At 41.2% G+C, this 21,290-nt stretch overlaps 1 protein-coding gene across 5 annotated transcripts in view; it reads right to left on the bottom strand.

Annotated features, from left to right (window-relative positions):
• RTTN (rotatin) overlaps positions 1–21,082 on the bottom strand; it is a 113,019-nt gene extending 91,937 nt beyond the window's left edge. For 3 of the 5 annotated variants that reach the window (XM_072952117.1, XM_072952119.1, XM_072952118.1), the window contains exons 1-10: positions 20,963–21,082; positions 20,464–20,651; positions 19,463–19,640; positions 17,734–17,823; positions 15,613–15,703; positions 14,196–14,310; positions 13,099–13,249; positions 10,238–10,403; positions 8,133–8,314; positions 5,716–5,831 (exon numbers count right to left, since the gene is read on the bottom strand). In XM_072952117.1, the coding sequence (XP_072808218.1) occupies positions 5,716–5,831; positions 8,133–8,314; positions 10,238–10,403; positions 13,099–13,249; positions 14,196–14,310; positions 15,613–15,703; positions 17,734–17,823; positions 19,463–19,640; positions 20,464–20,651; positions 20,963–21,008 (1,323 nt within the window). In that variant the 5' untranslated portion in view covers positions 21,009–21,082. Of the gene's footprint in view, positions 1–5,715; positions 5,832–7,198; positions 7,222–8,132; positions 8,315–10,237; positions 10,404–13,098; positions 13,250–14,195; positions 14,311–15,612; positions 15,704–17,733; positions 17,824–18,257; positions 19,192–19,462; positions 19,641–20,463; positions 20,652–20,962 lie in introns of those variants that run through there. The other 2 variants (XM_072952120.1, XM_072952121.1) reach the window with 2 other exon arrangements.
• Positions 21,083–21,290: the final 208 nt, after the last annotated feature.

Raw genomic sequence — 21,290 nt, 5'->3', positions numbered from 1 at the left:
AGCAAGCTCACCCTGCCTTCAGAATGATGGTCAAACTCCTCAGCACCACGTCAAATGCCTTCTAGGAGCAGACCCCAACCAAGCCCGCCAGCTTCTCTCCCGCCACGTCCACCTCACCACGTTTCGTTCCAGTGGCTTGCAGCCCTCCCAGCAGTCCCACCCTTGACCACCAGTCACGCTGCCCTGTCACTCTCCTCCCCTCTGCCAGATACAAGACCCAAACTCTACTTTCTTAGACAAATCGTAGTCATACTTTAAGACTCAGCTCAATCATGATCTACAAAAAGCCCTCCCTGAGATTCCCAGCTTGGGAGTGTTTTCAAAGCACCCTTTGCACATGAGAAGATGTCAACATTACTAATCAGAGAAATGCAAATCAAAGCAACGAGATATCACCTCACGCCTATCAGAATGGCTATCAACAAAAAGACCACAAACGCAAATGTTGGCGAGGATGTGGAGAAAAGGGGAACCTTGTACCCTCCTAGCAGGAACGTAAGTTGATGCAGCCATGGTAGGTATATACGTAGAAAACGAAAACATCAATTTAAAAAGATCATGCATCTCAATGTTCATAGCAGCATTACTTACAACAGCCAAGAGATGGAAACAACCTAAATGTCCAACAACAAGTGAGCGTATAAAGATGACGTAGTGCATATGTGTACACACACACACACTGGAGTATTACTCAGCCATAAATAATGTGACACCATGGATGGACTTAGAGGGTATTATGCTAAGTAAAATAAGTCAGACAGAAGAAGACAAATACTGTATGATTTCACTTATATTTGGAATCAAAAAGACAAAACAAATGAACAAACTTAACAAAACAGAAACAGGCTCATAGATACAAAGGAAAAAACAGGTGGTTGCCAGTGGGGAAGAAGGTAGGGGAATGAGTGAAATAGGTGAGTCGTGGGGATGAAATGTACAGCTTAGGGAACATAGCCAATTTTTCTTTTAAAGTATCTATCTCCCACAAAAGGAAAGAGAATTGCTGCTTATTCATCTTGTGCCCCCAGTGTCCAGCATATAAGGGAATCAAAGAATGTCTGGTGAACTAAAATTACTGTCTCTAGACTGGTGGGCAGCAGCAGAGAAACCATATGCTAATTAGATATCCCACTCATCCAATTATAAATTCACCATCTGGCTCAATTACCCTTCCTGAGCCCTTACTGGATACCAAGCCCTTCTCTCTAGAATCTTTCACAATCCTCTCAACCTCACTCAAACTTCAACCAGCAATTCTTCCAACATGTCTGGAAATCTAAGTTACCAGCTCACAGCAGGTCTGATGGGAATTTAGAAGCAACGAGTCCTGAAGAAGGAGAAGACTCCTTTTCATGACACTGAATGAGACAGCAGTGGCAGAGAGAAGGAAGGCCAACAGTGAACAGAAGACAGCCCCAGGAGTCTGGCGTTATCTGGCATGAGGAGAAGACCCTTACTCTGTGGACCTGAATTACCATGTGAGTAAGGAAAACACAGACAATTTCATAAGTAGACAAAGAAGGGATGGCATACTTCAGGTCAACCTAACTATTATAAGTACTTATCAATGAATTTTTCATGTTAACAAAATATAATAATTTCAGTGAAAATACTTTCTCTTGTATTTACTTGAGTGAAATAAAAATAATCAATTTGGGGAGAAAAAATTTCTTTGACTATGCTTACACAAACTGAGCTATGGAATTCAGATATGAATGCTATTAGCACTATTTGGAAAGATCTAGAGAACTGATTATATGCCCTCAGGTGTTTAATTACTGATTTGGTAAACATTTATTATTCTGTTTCTTTAATGATACAACAAAAACACTGCTTCTGCTTTCTTTTTAAACTTGGCAAAAGTAGGGACATTAAGAAATTTTACTTAATTGTCTGTTTCTATTAATACATAGCCAGAGGAATGAGCTTTTCCTAGGAAGCATTTATTCTTTCAAATAAGTAAGTCAAATATAATTTCAAGCAGTACTGTTTTATTTAACATTTCTAACATACCAATCAGCACTTAACAGATTTAACCTTTAAAGTAAAAATAATTCATTGAATCATAAAAGATCAGCAGCCAAAAGTTAAAAGTGAATGACTAACTTTTACAGATAAATGTTCTGGCCAAGAAAATTTAAGCTAATTTAAGAAACAACTGATAAAACATTCTTCACACTTCTAAGGAAAAACTCACTTGTTGAAAACCTTCTATGTGTTAAAATTTTCTAAAAGTACTACAAAATAGTGTGAGAACCTTAAAGACTAACAAAAAACTAAGATTAAGAACTATTACCCCTATTTTGTAAATAAAGAAATTGAAGGACTCAAAACAATACATTGGTATCTATTGTAAAAGATTTGTTTCTCTTTTCAAGAGGTTTGTGATTTTTTTTTTTAATTGGGAGAGTTTTTCACACATGGGTATTGGTATTAAGTAAACACCAGGATTGTATTTATTTTTTCTGTTCTAACCTCTATACACATGGATTTCAGGCAGCCTTTAACAAAGTTTAATAAAACAAAGATCTAGGTCAAAATAACATTCAGAGGAAAAAACTGGTAACTATGAGAGTCAATGTATATTTTTCAACCAATAAATTTTACTTCCAATTTCCTGACAAGGCAAGGAAAAAAAGGAAAAAAGAGGTATAAGTTACCAATTTACATTAACAAAAAAAAATATTAACACTAGTTCATCAAGGAAAGCAAACTCATCGGATGATCATTTCAAAATAAAAGATATAAAATGACAAATGACTTACAGTATACTGAAATGTAAAAAAGGGTATATTTCCAATTACATGGAGACATACTCTTGTCGGTTCACAGCTCTCTTACATATGATGTTGTAATGTAACATTCCTGAGGCTCCTGCTCACGTGTTGACTACTCGTGCAAAATATTACTTATCAAAACACTTCAAAAAGAAAAATACATAATGCCATACTTTCCAAAATTATCTTCCCGACTGAAATACAAATAGCAAAGAACAAGGCATCCAGCAATGAAATGAACTACATCTGAATGCAACAACATGGCTGTATCTCAAAGTAATCACACTGAAAGAAATGAGACAAAAAAGCACACAAACGAAGAGTACGTATAAAATTCTAGAAAAGGCAAACGAATCTATGTCATGGGTCTATCCATATGTCCACATGTATCGAAAAAACTTTAAAAAGCATGTGTAGTTTATTACATGTCAACTGAACTTCAATAAAACTGTTAAATACCCACATATATATTCACACACACATACAGATGAATAAATAGTAAGAAATGTGCAAAATCTATATGAGGAAAATACTTCTTAAATTCAAAAATGTAGACTTCAAAAATTAGGAAGATACAGCATGTTTTTCCCAAGGTGTGGAGAGAATTTTTTCTAACTATGATTCAAAATCCAGAACCAGTTTTTAAAAAAGAAAGAGACCGAAAAATCCAGCTACATAAAAATAAATAAATCAATAGAAGCTTTTGCATGGTCAAAGCATCATTAGAGCCAATAAACAGAAAAACAACCTAACTGTGGAAAGAGTTACAATATTTCAGAAAGCCAACGTCCTTAATACATAAAGAGATCTTAAAAAGCAAGAAAAAGGAAAGGCCAATGACCACAAAAAAAAAATAGATAAAAGCATGGACAGGTTACAGTAAAAGAAATGAAAATTGCCCTTAAAGCTACAGAAAGATACTCAACTTTACTTACAGAGAAGTGTGAATTAACACTATATTGGCAAACCGTATCTCGCTTATCAGAGTGGCAAAAATCTGAGGTTTGACTATAAACCCTACTGGTGAGTCTGTCAGAGAAAACCTATTCTATTAAACTGCTGGTGAGTGAATGAAATGGTATAGCTACATGAGAGAAGGTGACAATATCTACAATTAAAAATGTATTTACTTTTTAATACAGCAAATCCCACTTAAAGAAGCTTATCCTAGACACATTTGTACAATTATAAAACGAAATGCACAGTATTCATTTCACATAATTTTTGTTAGCAATTATGTCCATCAGTAGGAAACTGAGTGAATAAGAAAACAATGAAGCACTTGCAGCCTAGAAACAAGAATGAAGATCTTCACACATGAACACGGAATAATCTCCATGCCTACATTTACATCCATCCATCCACACAGGACGCATTCTCTTCCAGTTTTATTGAGTCATAATTGACATACAGCTCTGTGAGTTTAAGGATCACAGCATAACGATTTGACTTACATACATCATGAAATGATTATCCCATTAAGTTTAGTGAACATCCATCATCTCATATAGAAACAAAATTAGAGAAGTAGAAAAAACGTTTTTTCTTTGTGATGAGAACTCTTAGGATTTACTCTCTTGGTACCCTTCACACACAACGCACAGCAGTGTTAATTAAATTTATCATACTCTACATTACATCCCTACTACTTATTTGTCTTACAAGTGGAAGTTTGTACCTTTTGACTACCTTCACTCAACTTCCCCTCTCCCGACTCCCCACCTCTGGTAAGCACAAACCTGATCTTTTTTTTCCTATGAGTTGTTTGTTTGTTTTTGAAGTATAACTAACTGACAACACTACGTTAGTTTCTGTTACATAACATAGTGATTCAGTATTTCTGTACATAATGATCACCATCGTAAGTCTAGGTACCATACAGGAGGAATCTTAAGTTGTAAAAATGAGGTGTGAAACTGCACATGATACACGATTTTTGTAAGATGTGCAAGGGGGAGAAAGAATCTACATGCTAATTCACTTACATTTGCAAAAACTAAAATAAAAATGGAAAAAATAAACCAGAAAACAGGATGGCAGAGAGACAACTCTGAGTTACATTTTTATGAAGAAAAAACAATTCCCAAAAATGAAAACAGGAAGGGAGTGGGAGAGGATAAACTGGGAGTTCGAGATTCGCAGATACTAACTACTATATATAAACTAAACAAGTTTCTACTATACAGCACAGGGAACTATATTCAATATCTTATTGCAACCTATCATGAAAGAGTATGAAAATGAGTATCTGTAGGTATATGTATGACTGAAACTTTGATGCTGTGCACCAGAAACTGACACGCTGTACACTGACTATACTTAATTAAAAAAAAGAAAACAAATTAAAACAAATCTAATCATATACTGAATTGGGAACAGAGGAAAGAATTATCTCATGTGACTTTGAGGCACAGAATTCTGGCTGTATATTCTTAGTGCGATTTAGTCTAAGTCAAGAAGAGTGGCCAGGAAACCCTGAACATTATTAGCTACCAAACCACAGTGACACTGATAGTGCTGTTCTGAAATTACCTGACGTAACTGAAGGTTAAAGCTAATGAACAATTATGTTGATGCTGCTGAGATGAGAACGACAAAGTAAAGCAAGAAATACAACTTTAAACTCGGAGGAAACAGCAATCTGAATTCATACATTTTTTACAATACAGATTCCCTAGTTCTATTACAGAAAGGAAATAATGGCACCACAGTAACTGCAAGCAGCCCCAATGGCCTGCTTTGGGTCTTGATATACATTCCCCCACTAAAAGGAACCAGAATCCCCAGACTAGGCAGAATATAAGCCCAAGATCTACTGTGTCTAAGAGAAAGAAAGTTTTCAAAGACTAGTGGGACAATGAAACCGGCTTAAGAGGACCAAAATAAAATAAAACACTAACATTATTACCCAGAGCCCAAGGAAAACACTGGCTCTCACCATATCTATGGCAAAAAGGCTGCTGTCATCCCAGACGTCTGCTGAAATCGCTTCACCGGTCAGCACCAGGTCCTCGGCAAGCAGCTCCAGAACCCGTATCACCACCTGCCTACTACCTAGGAATGCAAACGGGAGAGAAAGGAGGAAAAAACGTTAAACTCCAAATAAAGCGGAATATCATACGGCTCGATCTGCCATGTCCCCAAATTCTATCTCTTTTTATTTTTTTGATGTTTTTAGAATTGTTGAAAGAGATGAACAGGGGAGTCACGATCTATAATCACCATTACAGACTTCTGTTTGATCATAAAACTAGTAACCTACAAAAAGTCAAATGTGCTCACAAGTGGGAAAGATACTCGGGAAGAGAATAACAGTAATTTAGATGCACCGTGAGACAGACTGAAACGACTTCACATTCAGAGCCCATTCGCGTTACTCGCAGCGCGGGACAGAGCGCAAGGGGGCTGAGAAGTCGCGCTCCGCTCACCCCCTCCTCGGGCCCAGCAGGACGGCGGCAGGACTAGAAGCTCCCCACGCAGGAGCTGCCTGGGGAGGAAGCCGGGGCTGGGGGACAAACGTCCATGCTGGTGTTCGTTAAAGAATCGCCAAGAACTCCTTCTGAAACAGGTTCTCCAGCCTACACTCACCTTAAACTCTTAAAAAACATTCCAGAAGAAACTGTGCTGCCAGAGTCACACCCACCTGAGCAATCCCCTTTCCCCACAGAAACAGAAAAGCGCAGGAATCCCACCACCCGTGACTCTAAGTGAGCGGAATATTCCACCAAGGCCTTTCTGTCCCACATGCCAAAGGGCAACTTCTAATGAATAAAAACAAAACAAACTACCAGATCATGAGGGTCCAGATTAATTGTTTCATTAGAGCAGCTGGAGCAAAGGCTCTTAGAAATCTCTTATGATATTGAACAATTACAAATTATGCAATAATTTACCACAAAAGGGCAGGAGAACATTTAAAAATTTTTATGTACTAAGATACAGCTTTATAATTATCAATCTGACTTTTCGTAGCAAATTAAGGAAAGGTTAAATGCAAAATCATTAAATCGAAAACCATTCTCCTCAGTGTGCCACGCAAACACATACACTTGCTGCCTAAGTTCAGATCTTCCTTCACTTCGCGTTATTAGCACGTGAACGAATATGCACTCCTAACTCCCAGAAGCAGTTACTCAGTCAGCGATAAGGTGTACCGTTTTCCTCAGGGTGAAAAAATGGCTGATGTTCCCACACCTCCCCCCACCGCCTGCTTTCTTCCCACCACTTCCGGGGGGGGGGGGGCAAAAAGGAGCCACAGGACTAGTAGCACCATTCGCACGGGATGTATTTTTCACTCAGCCAGCATAAACCAGAAACAGCAAAGCTTGTTCATCTTGTGTTTATATCTTGACAAGTTTATCAATTACTTAAAATGTATATATTTAGAGAATAAAAGATCACTATTTATTCCAAATCTTTACCTTGCGAAATGCAAAGCGCATGGGCTTCGGCCTCAGAAGAACTGTGGCTCAAGTCCCTGTTCTCAGCTCTTTGACTTTGGCTAAGTTTCTAAACCCCTCTACATCTCAGCCTCCTCATTGCACAGCGGGGAGAAAGGCAGCACCTTCCACTAACGGATGGGGACAATGGGCTGGTGTGAGCGGGGCCCGAAATACTGCGCACGAAACCAGGTCGCTGCGGCAGCCGAGCCCGGCGGGGCTCAACGCCGGGTAAGCGACGCGTGACCGCTGGACCGCGCTGGACCTCAGCCGTGCTGCTGTCACTGCGCACTCTCAACTAAAGTCACAACCGCTGCCCTGCGCACACTGCAGCACATCTTTGCAAAGTTACCCAGCGCATTCGAGAGAAAATGTAACTCCAAACTGGGTTTTCTGAGTCATTTTATTTCATTTTTTAAGGAAAAGAAATTACTGTAAAGGTAAGAATCCAGTTTGGGGTCTGTTTTGGTTTTTAATGTGTTTCATAGCTCAAGTAAAAACTGAGTGGGAACAGTGAAGAACTGAAAGCTACTCAAAAATGTCTAAAAACCAAAAGCCAAAGATTTTTTCTAACGGTCTATTCATGCCGGTCCAGCGTCTCTAACTTACTCCAGCTGCACTGTTTTTCTCAGTGCTTACCTTTAAAATGGCCACACAGAAGCGGAAGCCTGTACAATGAAGGGCCAGAAACGGAAGGGGATAGTCTACCTGAAAGGCGCCCCACGACGGCACGTGTCACTAAGAGACAATAAAGACCTTCCTAAGTCCTTATGGGTTTGTATCCCAAAAGATAAGAAAATACAGATTTTAAAGGTCCTAACACAGAAAGTGAAACGCAGAAAACTGAGAGTCTTAGAAAACAGACAAAACAAATACACATTATATAAAAAGAACCCCAACTTCAAGAACCACCAACCTGTTCTTAAGAGCGGAACGGCCGACTCCAGAATGGAGACGCAGAGCTGGGGCAGACTGAGCTGCCGGAACCACAGCTCAAGCGCGTCGGCGGCCTCCAGCTCCGGCAGGTCCAGGTGCGCCACGTCCAGCGCGGAGTGGACAGACAGCCTGGAGTTGACGTGGGCGTGGCCGCTGCTTCCGCTGTAAATCAAACAAGCGATGATAATCCTTGAATATGGGAACAGCTCACAGACGGATTTACTGCCTCTCTGCTGCCCAGCATATTAGAAGCCTCACGTTGGACACAACTGTATGGCTCCACGAAACAATTTTGGCCAGGTTTTAGCAACCTTGATGGATTTATGATATTTCATCCCATAAAGATGGCTCAAAATTGTAAATGAAACCAGAAATGCATTTATATTTTGCTTTTCAAATTGATTTATCTCTAAATGTGTCAAAATTCTTATAGCAGCAGTCAATATTAGCACTGATAACCCATTCATTTCTAAAGGAAAGCAGGCAAATTCGTAGCAAAGTTCTGTAACTTATAAAGGCGAAACAAAATGGTTCATATGGTTTCCTAGATTATCTGTGATTTTCACCAAATGTTCTATGTGAACCAATGTTAGCAACTGAAGAGTGCTAGAAAAATGCCAGAAAAACATGAGAAGTGGATTACTCTATTTAGTACATTCAACATCACATGATTTTGAAAATGCACCCAAAAACAGAACATCCCATCTTTTTGGCTTTCTTTAAAAAAATTCTCCCTGTGGGGTGGGTACCATAGAAAGGCCTGAACTTCACACTACAAAGCACCTCAAAAGGTTGACTTCTGATGCTATTCGCAATTGAAGATGAACCACAGAGACGCACTAATGCTACTGAACATGTAAAACTCCCAAATTTTAAGACACGTTTTGTCATTTCTTCAACCCCAATATACCAAGCATCCCAAAATATGGAAATGAGCTGGGCTTCTCTCAAACTCTGAAAGGGCCCCGGAGGACGTTCCCTCAGGAAGGAAAACGCGCGAGTGTGCAGCCCACGACATGCAGCATGGAGAACGAGGGGGAAAGGCTGCGCAGGAGGGCAGCGAAAACCACACCTGATCCACACCTGCCGGCTGCCCTCTACGGACGAGGCGCCAAGGCTCTCAGACCGTCCTGTCCAAACGCCTGTCCTGCTCTTTACCATCTGTACAGGCTGGGGTTAGGCTCACAGCCTCAGCAAACCTCAGGCTCTTCTGTAAAATGATGATAATAGCAGCACCAGCCCTATTACAGGAGTGTTATCAAGACCAGGGAGACGCGGCTCATGAAGCACGTGGTGTAACACCCAGCACACAGCCGGCGAGCGCCAGTGCAGGCCTGTAGCAGCAGCAGCAGCACGCCAGCAACAAGGGCTCATCCTACTGAGCGCTTAGCAGAACGACACTGAACACTAAAGAAAAGACTAACGGGTTTTTAAGATGCTTGTAGCATAAGAATGAGGTAATGTACAAACACCATGTGAATCCCTTCAAGAAAACTTGATATATAAAAATCTTTCTTTATACAAGTAAATAAGTAAAATATCACAAACTGTGCACCTTGAAGGGGACTGTTTTCTAGGTTCTCCAGTCATTTCCGCTAATAGTAAACACTGATGCATTTAAATTATGATTAAACTTACAAAAATGGGTTTAAAATACCAAAATGCATCCAACATTTAAAACTGTGCTTTTAAACCAGATCACATTTCATTTATGGCTGGTAAAAATGACTGAATGGGTCAGAATCACTATTCTTTTTTTAATGAAACAGAAATGAACAAAAAATATAGTTCACTGTGTAACATATAGAATTAGAGTACTACCTTGTGAACATTCTGTTCCAGTGGACACACACAGGCAGATGCACACACACGCACACACAGAGGATACGTCTGTGTACTGAGTACTCAGTTGCAATGTAATATTTACTTCTTACTGGGGTCATGGTCAAAAAAGTATGAGGGTCACTGGTTTAACACGAGGCCGATATCTGTGCTAATGTTTTAAAAGACGAGACAAGAGAAAAAAATGATCTCCCTCTAAAATGAAAACACACACACAAGGTAGCCTGGCTTTTCTACAGTCACCTAGAGGACACTGCGTCCCAGTCCTGGCCGTCTCCTCTGGGCCGCTGGCCTGTGCGTCCAACCACGGAAGGCCGAGGGCTGCTGCCTCCGGGAGAAGGGTTCTGGGAGTGATGAGGAACTCTTGCTTCTTGACAATAAGACAAAGAAGAATTTTGGGAAACTGTATCTGGGGAAGAAAAAGAATAAAATTATTCCTCAGGAGAGGCAGATTACTGATTATGTCGTATTTGTCTTTCTTCAGAACAAAAAAATTAACAAAATTAAGATAGAAGAAATGCTTCTATGGGGTAAAAATAAAAGTAAAGGTCAATCTTTCTACAACTACTCCCTTAGCACATGTAGGTTTATATCTAACTGATCTAATTATTTGGAATCTTCTAGCCAACGCTGCTCACTTACAACATTAGAGACCAAATCATGCACTCTCTTGCTTAAAATCGTCCGAGAAACTCTACCTCAAACCATGGGCAAAAATTCTCAAAATGGATCAATAACCTAAACATGAGTTAAAACCATAAAGCTCTTAGCAGAAAACACAGGGATGAATCTTCATGACCTTGGATGTGGCACTGAATTCTTAGACATGACGACCAAAAACACGGGCAACCAAGAAAAACATAGATAAACTGGGCTTCATCAAAATTTAAAACTTCCATGCATCAAAGGACATTATCAAGAAAACGACAACCTACAGAAGGGGAGAAAATATTTGCAAATCAAATATAGACACTTCCCCAAAGAAGACATACAAATGGCCAATAAGCATATGAAAAATCACCAGAGAATCACTAGCCATTAATCAGTGGTCACTAGGGAAATGCAAATCAAAACCACAATGAGATACCACCTCACACCTACTAGGACGACTATGATTTAAAAAAAGAAAAAAAGTGTTAGAGACGATATGGAGAAACTGGAAGCCTCATACACTGCTGGTAGGAATGTAAAATGGTACACTCACTGCGCAAAATATTTTGGCAGCTCCTCAGAAGGCTAAACATAGAGTTACCATATGGCCCAGCAGTTCCACTCTGGGGTATATACTCAAAAGAACTGAAAACCGGGGAGAAAATGGAACAGATACGCCAATGTTCACGACAGCATTAATCATGACAGCCAAAAGGTGGGAACACCACCCGTGTCCATCCACAGATGAATGAATAAGCAAAATGTGGGGTACACATACAAGGGAATATTACTCAGCCATAAAAAGGAATGGAGGTCTGACACCTGCTACCACGTGGATGAACCTTGAAAACATTATGCTAAGTGAAATAAGCCAGACAAATACTGTACAATTCCACTTACATGAGCTATTTAGACAGAAAACAGATTAGAGATCACTGGGGCAGAGGGAAGGGAAAATGGTGAGAACTGATTAATGGAGTTTCCATTCAGGATGGTGAAAAGGGTTTGGAAACAGATGATGGTGATGATTGCACAACAGCATGAATATAATCAATGCCACAAAATTGCATGTTTAAAAAAGATTTATAACAGCATATTTTATGTTATATATATTTTTACCGTAATTTTTTTAAAGAATGAGGTAAAGTAAAGGCATTTTGCAGAGGGAAGAACAGTAACAACTCTCCAAGAGCTTTCCATTGCACCTCAAAGAAAATAAAAAAACCTCACCAAGATCTCCAAGTGTCAGTACCTGCTGGGCCCAGGCCACCTCTCTGAGCTCACCTCATTCTGTTCTCTGCACCCCCACTGTGTTGACCACACTCCACTCTCACCAGCCTGATTTCTGCTCTTCAAGCATATCACCCCCATGCCCGAGGTCTCTCACCTCCCTGGAACACTCCTGCTGTAGCTCTTCAAGTAGATAGTTCCTTTCTCCTCTTGGAGGCCTTCCCTGACCATGCCCTCCAAGCAGCCATGTGCTGGTCACGTCCAGTCACATCACCCTTCCCACTCCTTTTGAGCACATCTTATCTGAAAACCTGTTTGTTCCCTACCTGTCCCAGCCCTTACAATAGCAGTTCCTAAGAACTGGGACCTGACCTGTTTTGTTCAGTGTTATACCCCCAGACAAGACATTGGTTTGCATACAGCAAGTGGTAAGTAAATATTTATTTAATACATGAATAAGTCTTCCCACTTACCAACTATTTTTATCAACATTATAATTCTTTTTCTGATGAAATACGGGGCACCCACAAGTTCTCAAGAATGTTAATGAGGACATTTATACACGTGTCCTGAGAGCTACAATAAAGCTAGTATGAAGCATAAACACTCAAGTAGCACAGAATCAGTGGAACTCGACTGTGAAGCGTGATGACAAACCACGGTAATTTAACATTCGACTCTCAAGGCGCATTGTCTGAGTGCACAGAAACCTAAATTGTTAAAGTGCTGCTTTGACGAGGCCAGCTTCGTCCTCTATTTGACCATTAGGTGGTGCTTTTCCCCTGAAAAGCCTGGCACTGCTATCCTATAATACTCTGCCTACATCACAAGCTGCATAAAAATAGTATCCATAAAATATGAGTATCCATAAAATAGGTATTTTTCAGACCAATTTACTAACACAACGTATAACTTGCCAAAATGCCCAAAGTCCTACGTGAATAGCAGGACTCAGAAACCTAGCCCTGGCTCCCAGCAACACTCTGCACACAGGAGAGAAACACCTTGCACTCATCTCCTCTCAAGAAAGACAGGATGTGACCATGAGCGCTTCTATCATCCACAGTTTGTTTTCGAAGATTATAATTTGATTACGCTTAGGAATGGGGAGTTTATGTTGTGAAAATGTACATCTGGTAAGCCCTGACAGCAGGTGTGGCGGGGAGTTCACGGAAGAGTCTACAAACACTGCCAGTGACCAGCGAATAAACAAACATAAATACCCTGTTTACTAGAGAAGAAATTTGGATCTCGGTGAAAGTTAAGTCTGTTTCTTAAACACATGCACAGCTGCTGCAGGCAGGACACTGCCTGTAATGCCAGGCGATGTTTTCCGTCTCCTCCAAAGGCCAGTTTCAACAGAGATAAAAGGCTCTGAAATAAAGAAGAGCAATGAAAATGATCAAGAGAACAAAGTGCTCGACTTCAAAGAAGGATGTGGAGCTTAAGTGAGGTTAAATGAGTAACAAAAGAATGGTGATAAGTTGCCAAATATTTAAAAGACATAAGAAACAGAAACAGGCAGAAATGACTCAGCATAATGCAAGAGACGGGTCAAAGTAAGACAAAATTTAAACAGACTCGTCAGTGCTTCTCCTATCTGAACTCTTGTTAGGTGAATACCTATCCTGAAGAACACAGGAATTACTCCCCATTCGGGACATTAAGTTACATAGCACCTTTAAAAAAAAAAAAGACTTTTTCATCTCAAACAGCTAAGTCATTTTGCATGTTCTGATAATTAGCAGCTTTTCCTCTGCTATCACTCACAGCTGGGACAGTAGGTTTTAACAGCTGCCACTCATCAGCACCCATCTCAGCCCTGTGGCTGCAGAACACGGGGGCCGAGCCTTACCAGACGCTGGGGACACGCCACAACCCCAGCCCTGGGGCCCGGTCTCCCCACTTCACACACATGCAATGAATCGCACTGCAGGGAATCCGTCTGCACCGCTCACCTCTACCACATTCCCGCAGCGCCTGGCACCGAGCCTCAACACCCAGAAACTCAGAGTGACGCTACTCTTACTATTAAGAAGGGTCACTGCAGCCCAACCTCGGTTCCCCAAGTCTGTTCTCCCCTCTAAGTGATCCATAAACAGTCAAACTGGACTTCATATGTCAAGTGAGACGACTTCCTACCAGAAGAACCACCATCCAAGTGAGTTAGAGAACAAGTGGTCTAAATAGCATAGCCGGAGTTCATCATTTCAACATGGCAGTACCAGTTTCCTCCCCATGGACTCCTACTTGGCAAAATGTGTTTCAGTGCAAAAAACTCTCTATTTCAAAATCTAAAACCATTACAGAGGAAACTCACCTGAACAATTTTTGGCCTCTGAAGGAAAATCTCCGCAGGAAAATCTTGCATGATAACATCTTTCAATAGCTCACAGGTGTTCCAGATTAAAGTGTGGTTACTACTTCTTAAAGAGCTACAACATATATAAAATACAGCATTATACCTTTATCAGATTCTAAGTGACCTAGTGGCATAATGACTCTATTCACCAGCCTTCAGGTCTCAGCTGAGACATCACTTCCCCTGGGAAGCCTTCCCAGATCTCTCCCCTAATCAATGAACGGCCCAGAGTGGGCGTTGCTCACGTGCCCATCATCTGTGCTTTGGTAACGGTCTGTTGACTTAGCAGCCCCACCAGACCCTCCTCAAGAGCAGGGGCTACGCAGCACCCGCCACACCACCGCGTGCCCAGAGATGATTGCGATGCCCAGAAATGAGATCAGCGGAATGTACTGAATGAATCAGGAGATAAGACAGAGGAAATGACAGTAAGTACAGAACTCAGTTCTAAGAATTAGATTCCTCACTGCCCCTCCCTACTCGATGTGAATCAAGCTGGTACTCCTCTCTTGTCCCACAGAGAGGACACCCCTCAACTTCTCCCTGGACACTTGCCGTCCTGGGGATGAGGCAGTTGTTCACCTCTCACCCCAAGAAGCCAAACCCCATCTCCCAAGTCAGCTCCAGTCCACCCCTCCCCATCCACAGGCGTGCACCAGAGACCATCGCTGTCCCTCAGCCACCGACTCAGAGCTGACACACAAAACCACTCCCGCCCCTCCCCCGCGCCTGCCACGTCCCAGAACATACTGATGTTGCCTCAGAAGCGCCATCAGCAGAAGTCATTCATGCAAACACGCTTCTATCTGGCCTAACTTTGTAAGTTGGTCTTTATTTTTCAGATCCTCACCAAAAAAAGGCAGCCAACTCATTTGTTGTGACACTCGCTGAAACTGAGTTTCATAGACATTAAAACACCCTCCAAACTTCTAAATATCAGCTATCTACGTTTGGGGGTAACGACCAAATAAAATACATCAGATCAGATCAGAGGTCCTCAGCCATCTCCTAACAGAACCTATGTTTCAAAATATACTGCCTACTAAAAAGGCTGCACTTATGTTTAATTTTTCCATTTTTATTCACCAAATGCATAATCAACGGCCAGCAAGTCTATTCTGGTCAATAAGAGATGACTCGTGTCACTAAGGAGTGCACAGGGTTCCAAGCACAAGAGAGGAAACTGTGGTGTGAAGCCTGATTAAAGGCAAACAGGAGCTTTCTGGCTTGCTTCTGACATACTGAAGATCATTCGCATATTCCCTTCCATACCTATCACAGCAATCTAGTAACTCTTCTTCCTGGTGAAAATGTATAGTAATAATATAGTATAAACACCACATGCCAAAGCACCTGAGACACACCGGCACTGTACCTTTCATTGGAGGAGAGAACATGCCTGTCGGCTGTGGTCAGGGGGAGCCAAGGGAAGGTGGAGAACTTCAAACACTTCACAGTCCGGTGTGCTGTTAAGGGAAGAGCAACAGCTGAGGCATCGAAGCAGACGTTGACAGATTCGCAATGTTAAGAGCAAGTCCCCAAATAAAATTCCAGCTTACAGAACCCTAAAATATACCAAAAAGATCAGCTACAAATTTATTCCCTCACAGAACAAATAACAGATCTCTCTTTTCATAATTTAAACAGGACTCACATCTTATCAGAAGGGCGTTAAACACAAACCAATATTGAATGACATTTAGATTATCAATTAAATTTGTTTTACGCTGTGGCTGACCAGGAGATAGAGCTTAAACTTGAAAGGAACTGGCATTTGATCTTTAATTGTAAAAATGTAAAATGATATAAATGTAATCATATACTATATTTAATTAGTCATGTTCAAATATCCTAAACAGTGTTAGAGGTTTAAACTTCTTTGAAGATGACTTGACGACCATAAGGGTAAAGATCAAGTATCAGTGCTCAAACAAGATTAAAGAAATCCGAGAAACCAAAGCAGTTTTAAACTGCCTTACTTCAAATTATTTTTAAACAGATCTCATAGTGTACAAGTTAAAGTGGTAACACTGAGAAACAGGACCTACATAAGCCCTTCCAAATGGCAAAGTCCTCCTGCCAAATGCTTCGAGAAGAGCATGGAATCATTAAACTCAGATAACAGTATTATTAAATTTCCAAACACAGCACAGTTGCTTCTGTCCAAAGTGCTAACATAAAAGCAGGGTGTACTTTCTAAGGGAAAAGCAAGAGGTGGGTGGAGTGGAGGGAAGGACAGGCTTACGCTCTACACACAAAGATGTGTCCAAAATAAGCCACTCCATCCATCCACTAACTGCAACTCACATAAAAATGCGTTACCATCTCAGTCTTCCTGAGTCTTTTCAACAGGCTCGCTCAGTTACCCACCATTCCCAGCCCCGGAGATACTCCCTTCAGATGTCTCCCATTAGCACTCAGGCCTCAGTCATAAACACAAGGAGCTACCGTCTCAACACCGAGGATCCCTATACGCCTAGTAAAACTTTTCCAGAAAGGAAAGTATTTTAACAGCTGCACGAGTTTTCTGTTCTTTCTTATGCTGTACTCAACTTGAGAATTTCTACGAAGTCTTTTTAATAACAGAGGGCTTCCGAACCGAGTTACATTGAATACTTGACACCTGCAGATATACCCTTGGGACCAACCTTTTCATTTCAACTACACAGGCAATACAATGGGAAGTACACGCTTGCTTTCCTGCGCCGTGTGCCACCTAGTAAGTACAAAGGTATTATCCATTCGAAGCCCCAGTGTCCTCATCAGTTAAAGGGGGATACTGGTAATACCAGTCTCCCTGGGGCTCCACGAGGATTCATTCATCCTTTCAGAAAAGACACACTGAGTGCCCAGTGGCCCTGTTCTGCACAGCCACACTGGACAAAGCAGTGTTTGCAGCTGTCGTTAAGTTTACAAAGAGACAGACAAACACAAAGCAAATAAATACAGAATTTAATAAATACATATGGGAAGAAAACCAAATACAGAGAGTGATCACCAGCTAGAGTCCTCAGGAAGGTCTCTTTGAGGAGGTGGCACATGAGCAGAGACCAGCCACAGCCAGACACAAAAAGACCTGGGTGAGATTCCAGAGAGAGGCTCTAAATCAGAACTCCACTCAAGTGAGTACTGGGATAAAGATAACTGAATAAACAAAGATGATCCTGAGTCTGGCTTGAGAAACGGGGTGGACAGCACCACTCAGTGAGCAGGACAGTAAACGTGGTGACAGGCATGGTGCCCAGCACAGTCCTGACAAGGACGTCAACATGCAGCAAGTGCCACCTCTGCCGCTCCCACCCATCTAGACAGCTGCTCCAACGCAGTGAGAACGCCATCAAGTTTTACCGCTTAGACTCCATGTCCTAAACTAAGCTGAGGAGACATTCAGTTTGGTGCTGAAACATTCACGTCTGACCACAGTATGTCTTCACAACTATAAGGAAAAGTACATTAATTTCCAATTTACCAGGTCAGCTTCCCTACAAATACACACCCATGGGTCGTAGAGGCTCCTCCATCTGCTGGAAATTACTTTTGTCCTGAGGAAAATACCCTGTTAAGGTTTCAGGTTGTTGTGGCAATTCTGAAAAGAAAATATATATGACTGTGTTATTGACACATTATTTGCTGAAAGTGAAACTTGCTCTTTTCAAATATTAATGGTTTCTCTAAGTGTTAGAATCATTTTAAACAATAGAAAAATAACCCAGTTTTGTTTCTCTGACTAGTCTGTCTTCCTAAAGAGGATAAAAAATATGAATACTGAGTCAATTTCGAATTTAGTTTTTCTTCCCCCCTCTCCTTTACGGTTAAGCAATTACAATTATTTGCTAGAATGAAAACATCCACAATGTAAATAATGTTACAAGCTATTTATTCAAGGACTGCTCATCTCTGCTTTTGAGTCCATTTCTCTTCCCTCTTTTACTCAATATAGTTCCTGATCACTTCAATTTTCGTTAATGTTTTTTAAGAAAAAGTTGTCAAAAGCAAGAGTCAAGCACTATCTTTCAGTACCTCTGGCGACTCCCCATCACAGACGACATTTCCTGCAGTTCAGATGTAATGAGATAGAGAAGCAAGGAAAGGCCAAAACTGCATCTCGTAATTTTCTGTTTGAAGTTTTCATGCCAGTAGTTCCTGATACTAATTCAGAGAACTAAAAATTAACCCTAGACCAGACCTCTAACCTCACCTGCAAAGAACTAGGTTGAAAATTCATGACTTTAGATTGTACTTTATTTGCTATGGCTTAGACAAAAACTGTAAAATACGGTGTTAAAAATCACTGTCGCACGGGAACTGGACATATGGTAGCTGCCACTGCTGCTCTAGTTAACAGCAGGACCAACGGCGGCAGTCATGGCCATGGCCGTGAAGCACTGGTATACAGAAACAACAAGGTCTAACAGAGTACAGGAGCAAAAACACGTCTTTTTATACTTTCATCACTCACTCATAAATTTCATGTGCAATTTTTTTTCTTCAAATCAATTCAAATGCTTTCCATGAGCAGGACACTAGACTGGCTATCAAACAAGAACAAGTAACAGCAGCAAACAAGACTTCTGTGCTTAATAGATGCCAGGCCCTGCGCTGAGCACCGTCCAGACATCATCTCATTAATCCTCACAAAACTTCTATAAGATGTTCTTGCTTATTGTCCCAGTTTTTGAGAGAGAAAACTAAAGCCTGTAAGGATTAAGCCCCTTGGCCAAGGTAACGCAACTAGTGAAAGAACTGGGACTTAAACCTACGTCTTTTTGACTCTGACGTCAGCCAGTATACCACGTGCAGCTCTTTTTGATTGGAACCCATAACAAAACCATGAGCTAGCGCAGCATCATCACACCCCTGTATGAGGAACCCAGCCCAAAAAGGCAAGTATCAAACATTTAGAACACAGTCGGGCACAAAATAATGAGTGCTCGATGAAAATCTGTTATTATTTTAAAAACTAATCTGTCAAACTAGTCTCACGAAAAAGAAAATCACTTGCATCTTTTATGTCCCTTGACCAAAAACAGCCAAGATACACACGTACCCTCTCTAAAACACGAGAGGAAGGGAATTAAGGTCAAATTCATGTACATTAATGCAGGGAAAATAGGTTGCAGGGGAGTGTTCTTTTTTTTTTTTTAATCTAAGGTCCATTAACCATTAGGACCAGTATACTTATATTTTAACAGATTGATTTCATCAGGTTGATTTCAAAGAGTTACCAGTTTGACTGGTTTGGTAAGATGCAGAATAAAGTTCAGGAACTTCCGAGGGAAGAATAAAAAGTCCATCTAGAACGCCATCAATTTCAGCCTGTAGATTCGGCTCCACATTAGAACGAAGTTTAGATAAGAATTCGACTGCACCAAGATCGATCAAATGCTGGACTGCTGGGGGATACTGAAATAAGAAGAGAGGAGTCTTGAGAATAATGATGAATATTAAAATCCCTAGATTTTGTCTTACAGCAATGAAAACATGAAATTATTTTTGGAGTACCAGATGTTCCTTTTTTAAAACATAAATCTTGCAGTGATGTACATAAGACATAGATTTATGGAGACACACATAAAACATTTAATAACACGAGAGAAAAGCCAAGACAATGAACACTAGAAACGCACACTATCAATTCCTACTCTTCTTTATTAAATTGATTACTTCTCTCCACTAGCACTCATTCTGTCCTCTTCTACCTCCAACCTGTCAACAGATGCCAAAGTAATAAGTATGCCCTGAGACTGCGAAGTGATTTAGTTTGGAAAAGTTAAACTATCACTTTGGTATCTGACCCTGACAACCAACTACTCTCAGGACAGACTGAGAAACAAATCTGAAAAACAGATATGAGAAAAACAATTTAACATATTTGTACTCTATTATATTTGTAACATTATCTTTAAATGTGTCTTTTTATACAAACACATATAATTTTTAACAGAACATAAGGGAAAACAGAATGACAAACATTAACTTCCAAAGAGGATTCCAAAATTCAGAACATACCTGAAGTCAGAAGTTTTGTTACTTCAGAGCACAGTAGAGACAATGTTGATATTTAACATCGCAAATCAAAGGAGGATGCGCATTATATACCCAGATGAATTAAAACTGAACATCTCCAGTTGTTTTTTTAATCTTAAAAATTTAAATTTTCAACAAATGTTACAATTAAATGACTACGAAACACCCGCTCATTTACTTTATTTTAAAATGATCCTACCTTAACCAATCTGTTCAACAGGCTCAGAACCTCTTCTTTCATTGAAACAGACGGGAAATTGAACCATTCCAGCAAATGGAGAAAAAGTAGCCTCTCCTGAACTAGATCAGCACAGCAGATTAAATTGTGCTCAATCTTGCAGAGAATATTCTTGAGAGCGCGTTCCCTGATCTCGGCCAGCTGATGACCTGTCAGAGAAGTACAGCACAGAGCTATTTCCCGACTCCAGTGGGACCCCACAGGGGATTTACCCTATAACTTCGTTATTTACGCTGGGGGCGAGCGCGGGGTGAAAAAGGAAAAAAAGAAATAAGGCAGCAAGCGGCCGGTGCACTGAGGCCGCCAACGGCAGAGTTCGCGCCGAGTCCGAGGTGGGTCCCCGGGGGTGCCCTGCCGAAAGCCGGACGAGAAAGGGAGCCGTCGCGGGGTGGCCCCGCCGTTTTCAGCAAGTGGCCACGACAGAGGGGCGCCCCGGGCGAGCGGCAGCTCAGACCGTTACCGAGTTTCCGGATGAGCCCCGCCAGGACCATCCCGTCCGGCTCCATCAGTCGCCGCCGGAGAATTAAACTGCCGCGCCACAGCGTCCGGCCACAATTACTGTCCCCCGAGAAACCCGGCCGGTCGGAAGGCGAGTTCCGCAACGCTTGAGCGAAGGACCCAATGAGTGAGAGGCGTTCCGAGAGCTGCTTCTGGCCCCGGAACCACCAGAGAAGCTTACAGTCTCTCTGTAATTACTACTATGCAGTTCCTAGGCAGCAGTCTCCTTCGTAGGAACTGGGAAGAATGCGGAGGCAAGCAGGGCTAGAACCCGCTCTGACCGCTGTGCA

This window comes from Vicugna pacos, chromosome 30 (assembly GCF_048564905.1).
Source record: "Vicugna pacos chromosome 30, VicPac4, whole genome shotgun sequence".
NCBI lineage: Eukaryota > Metazoa > Chordata > Mammalia > Artiodactyla > Camelidae > Vicugna > Vicugna pacos.
This window is presented reverse-complemented; position numbering and strand designations above follow the sequence as displayed.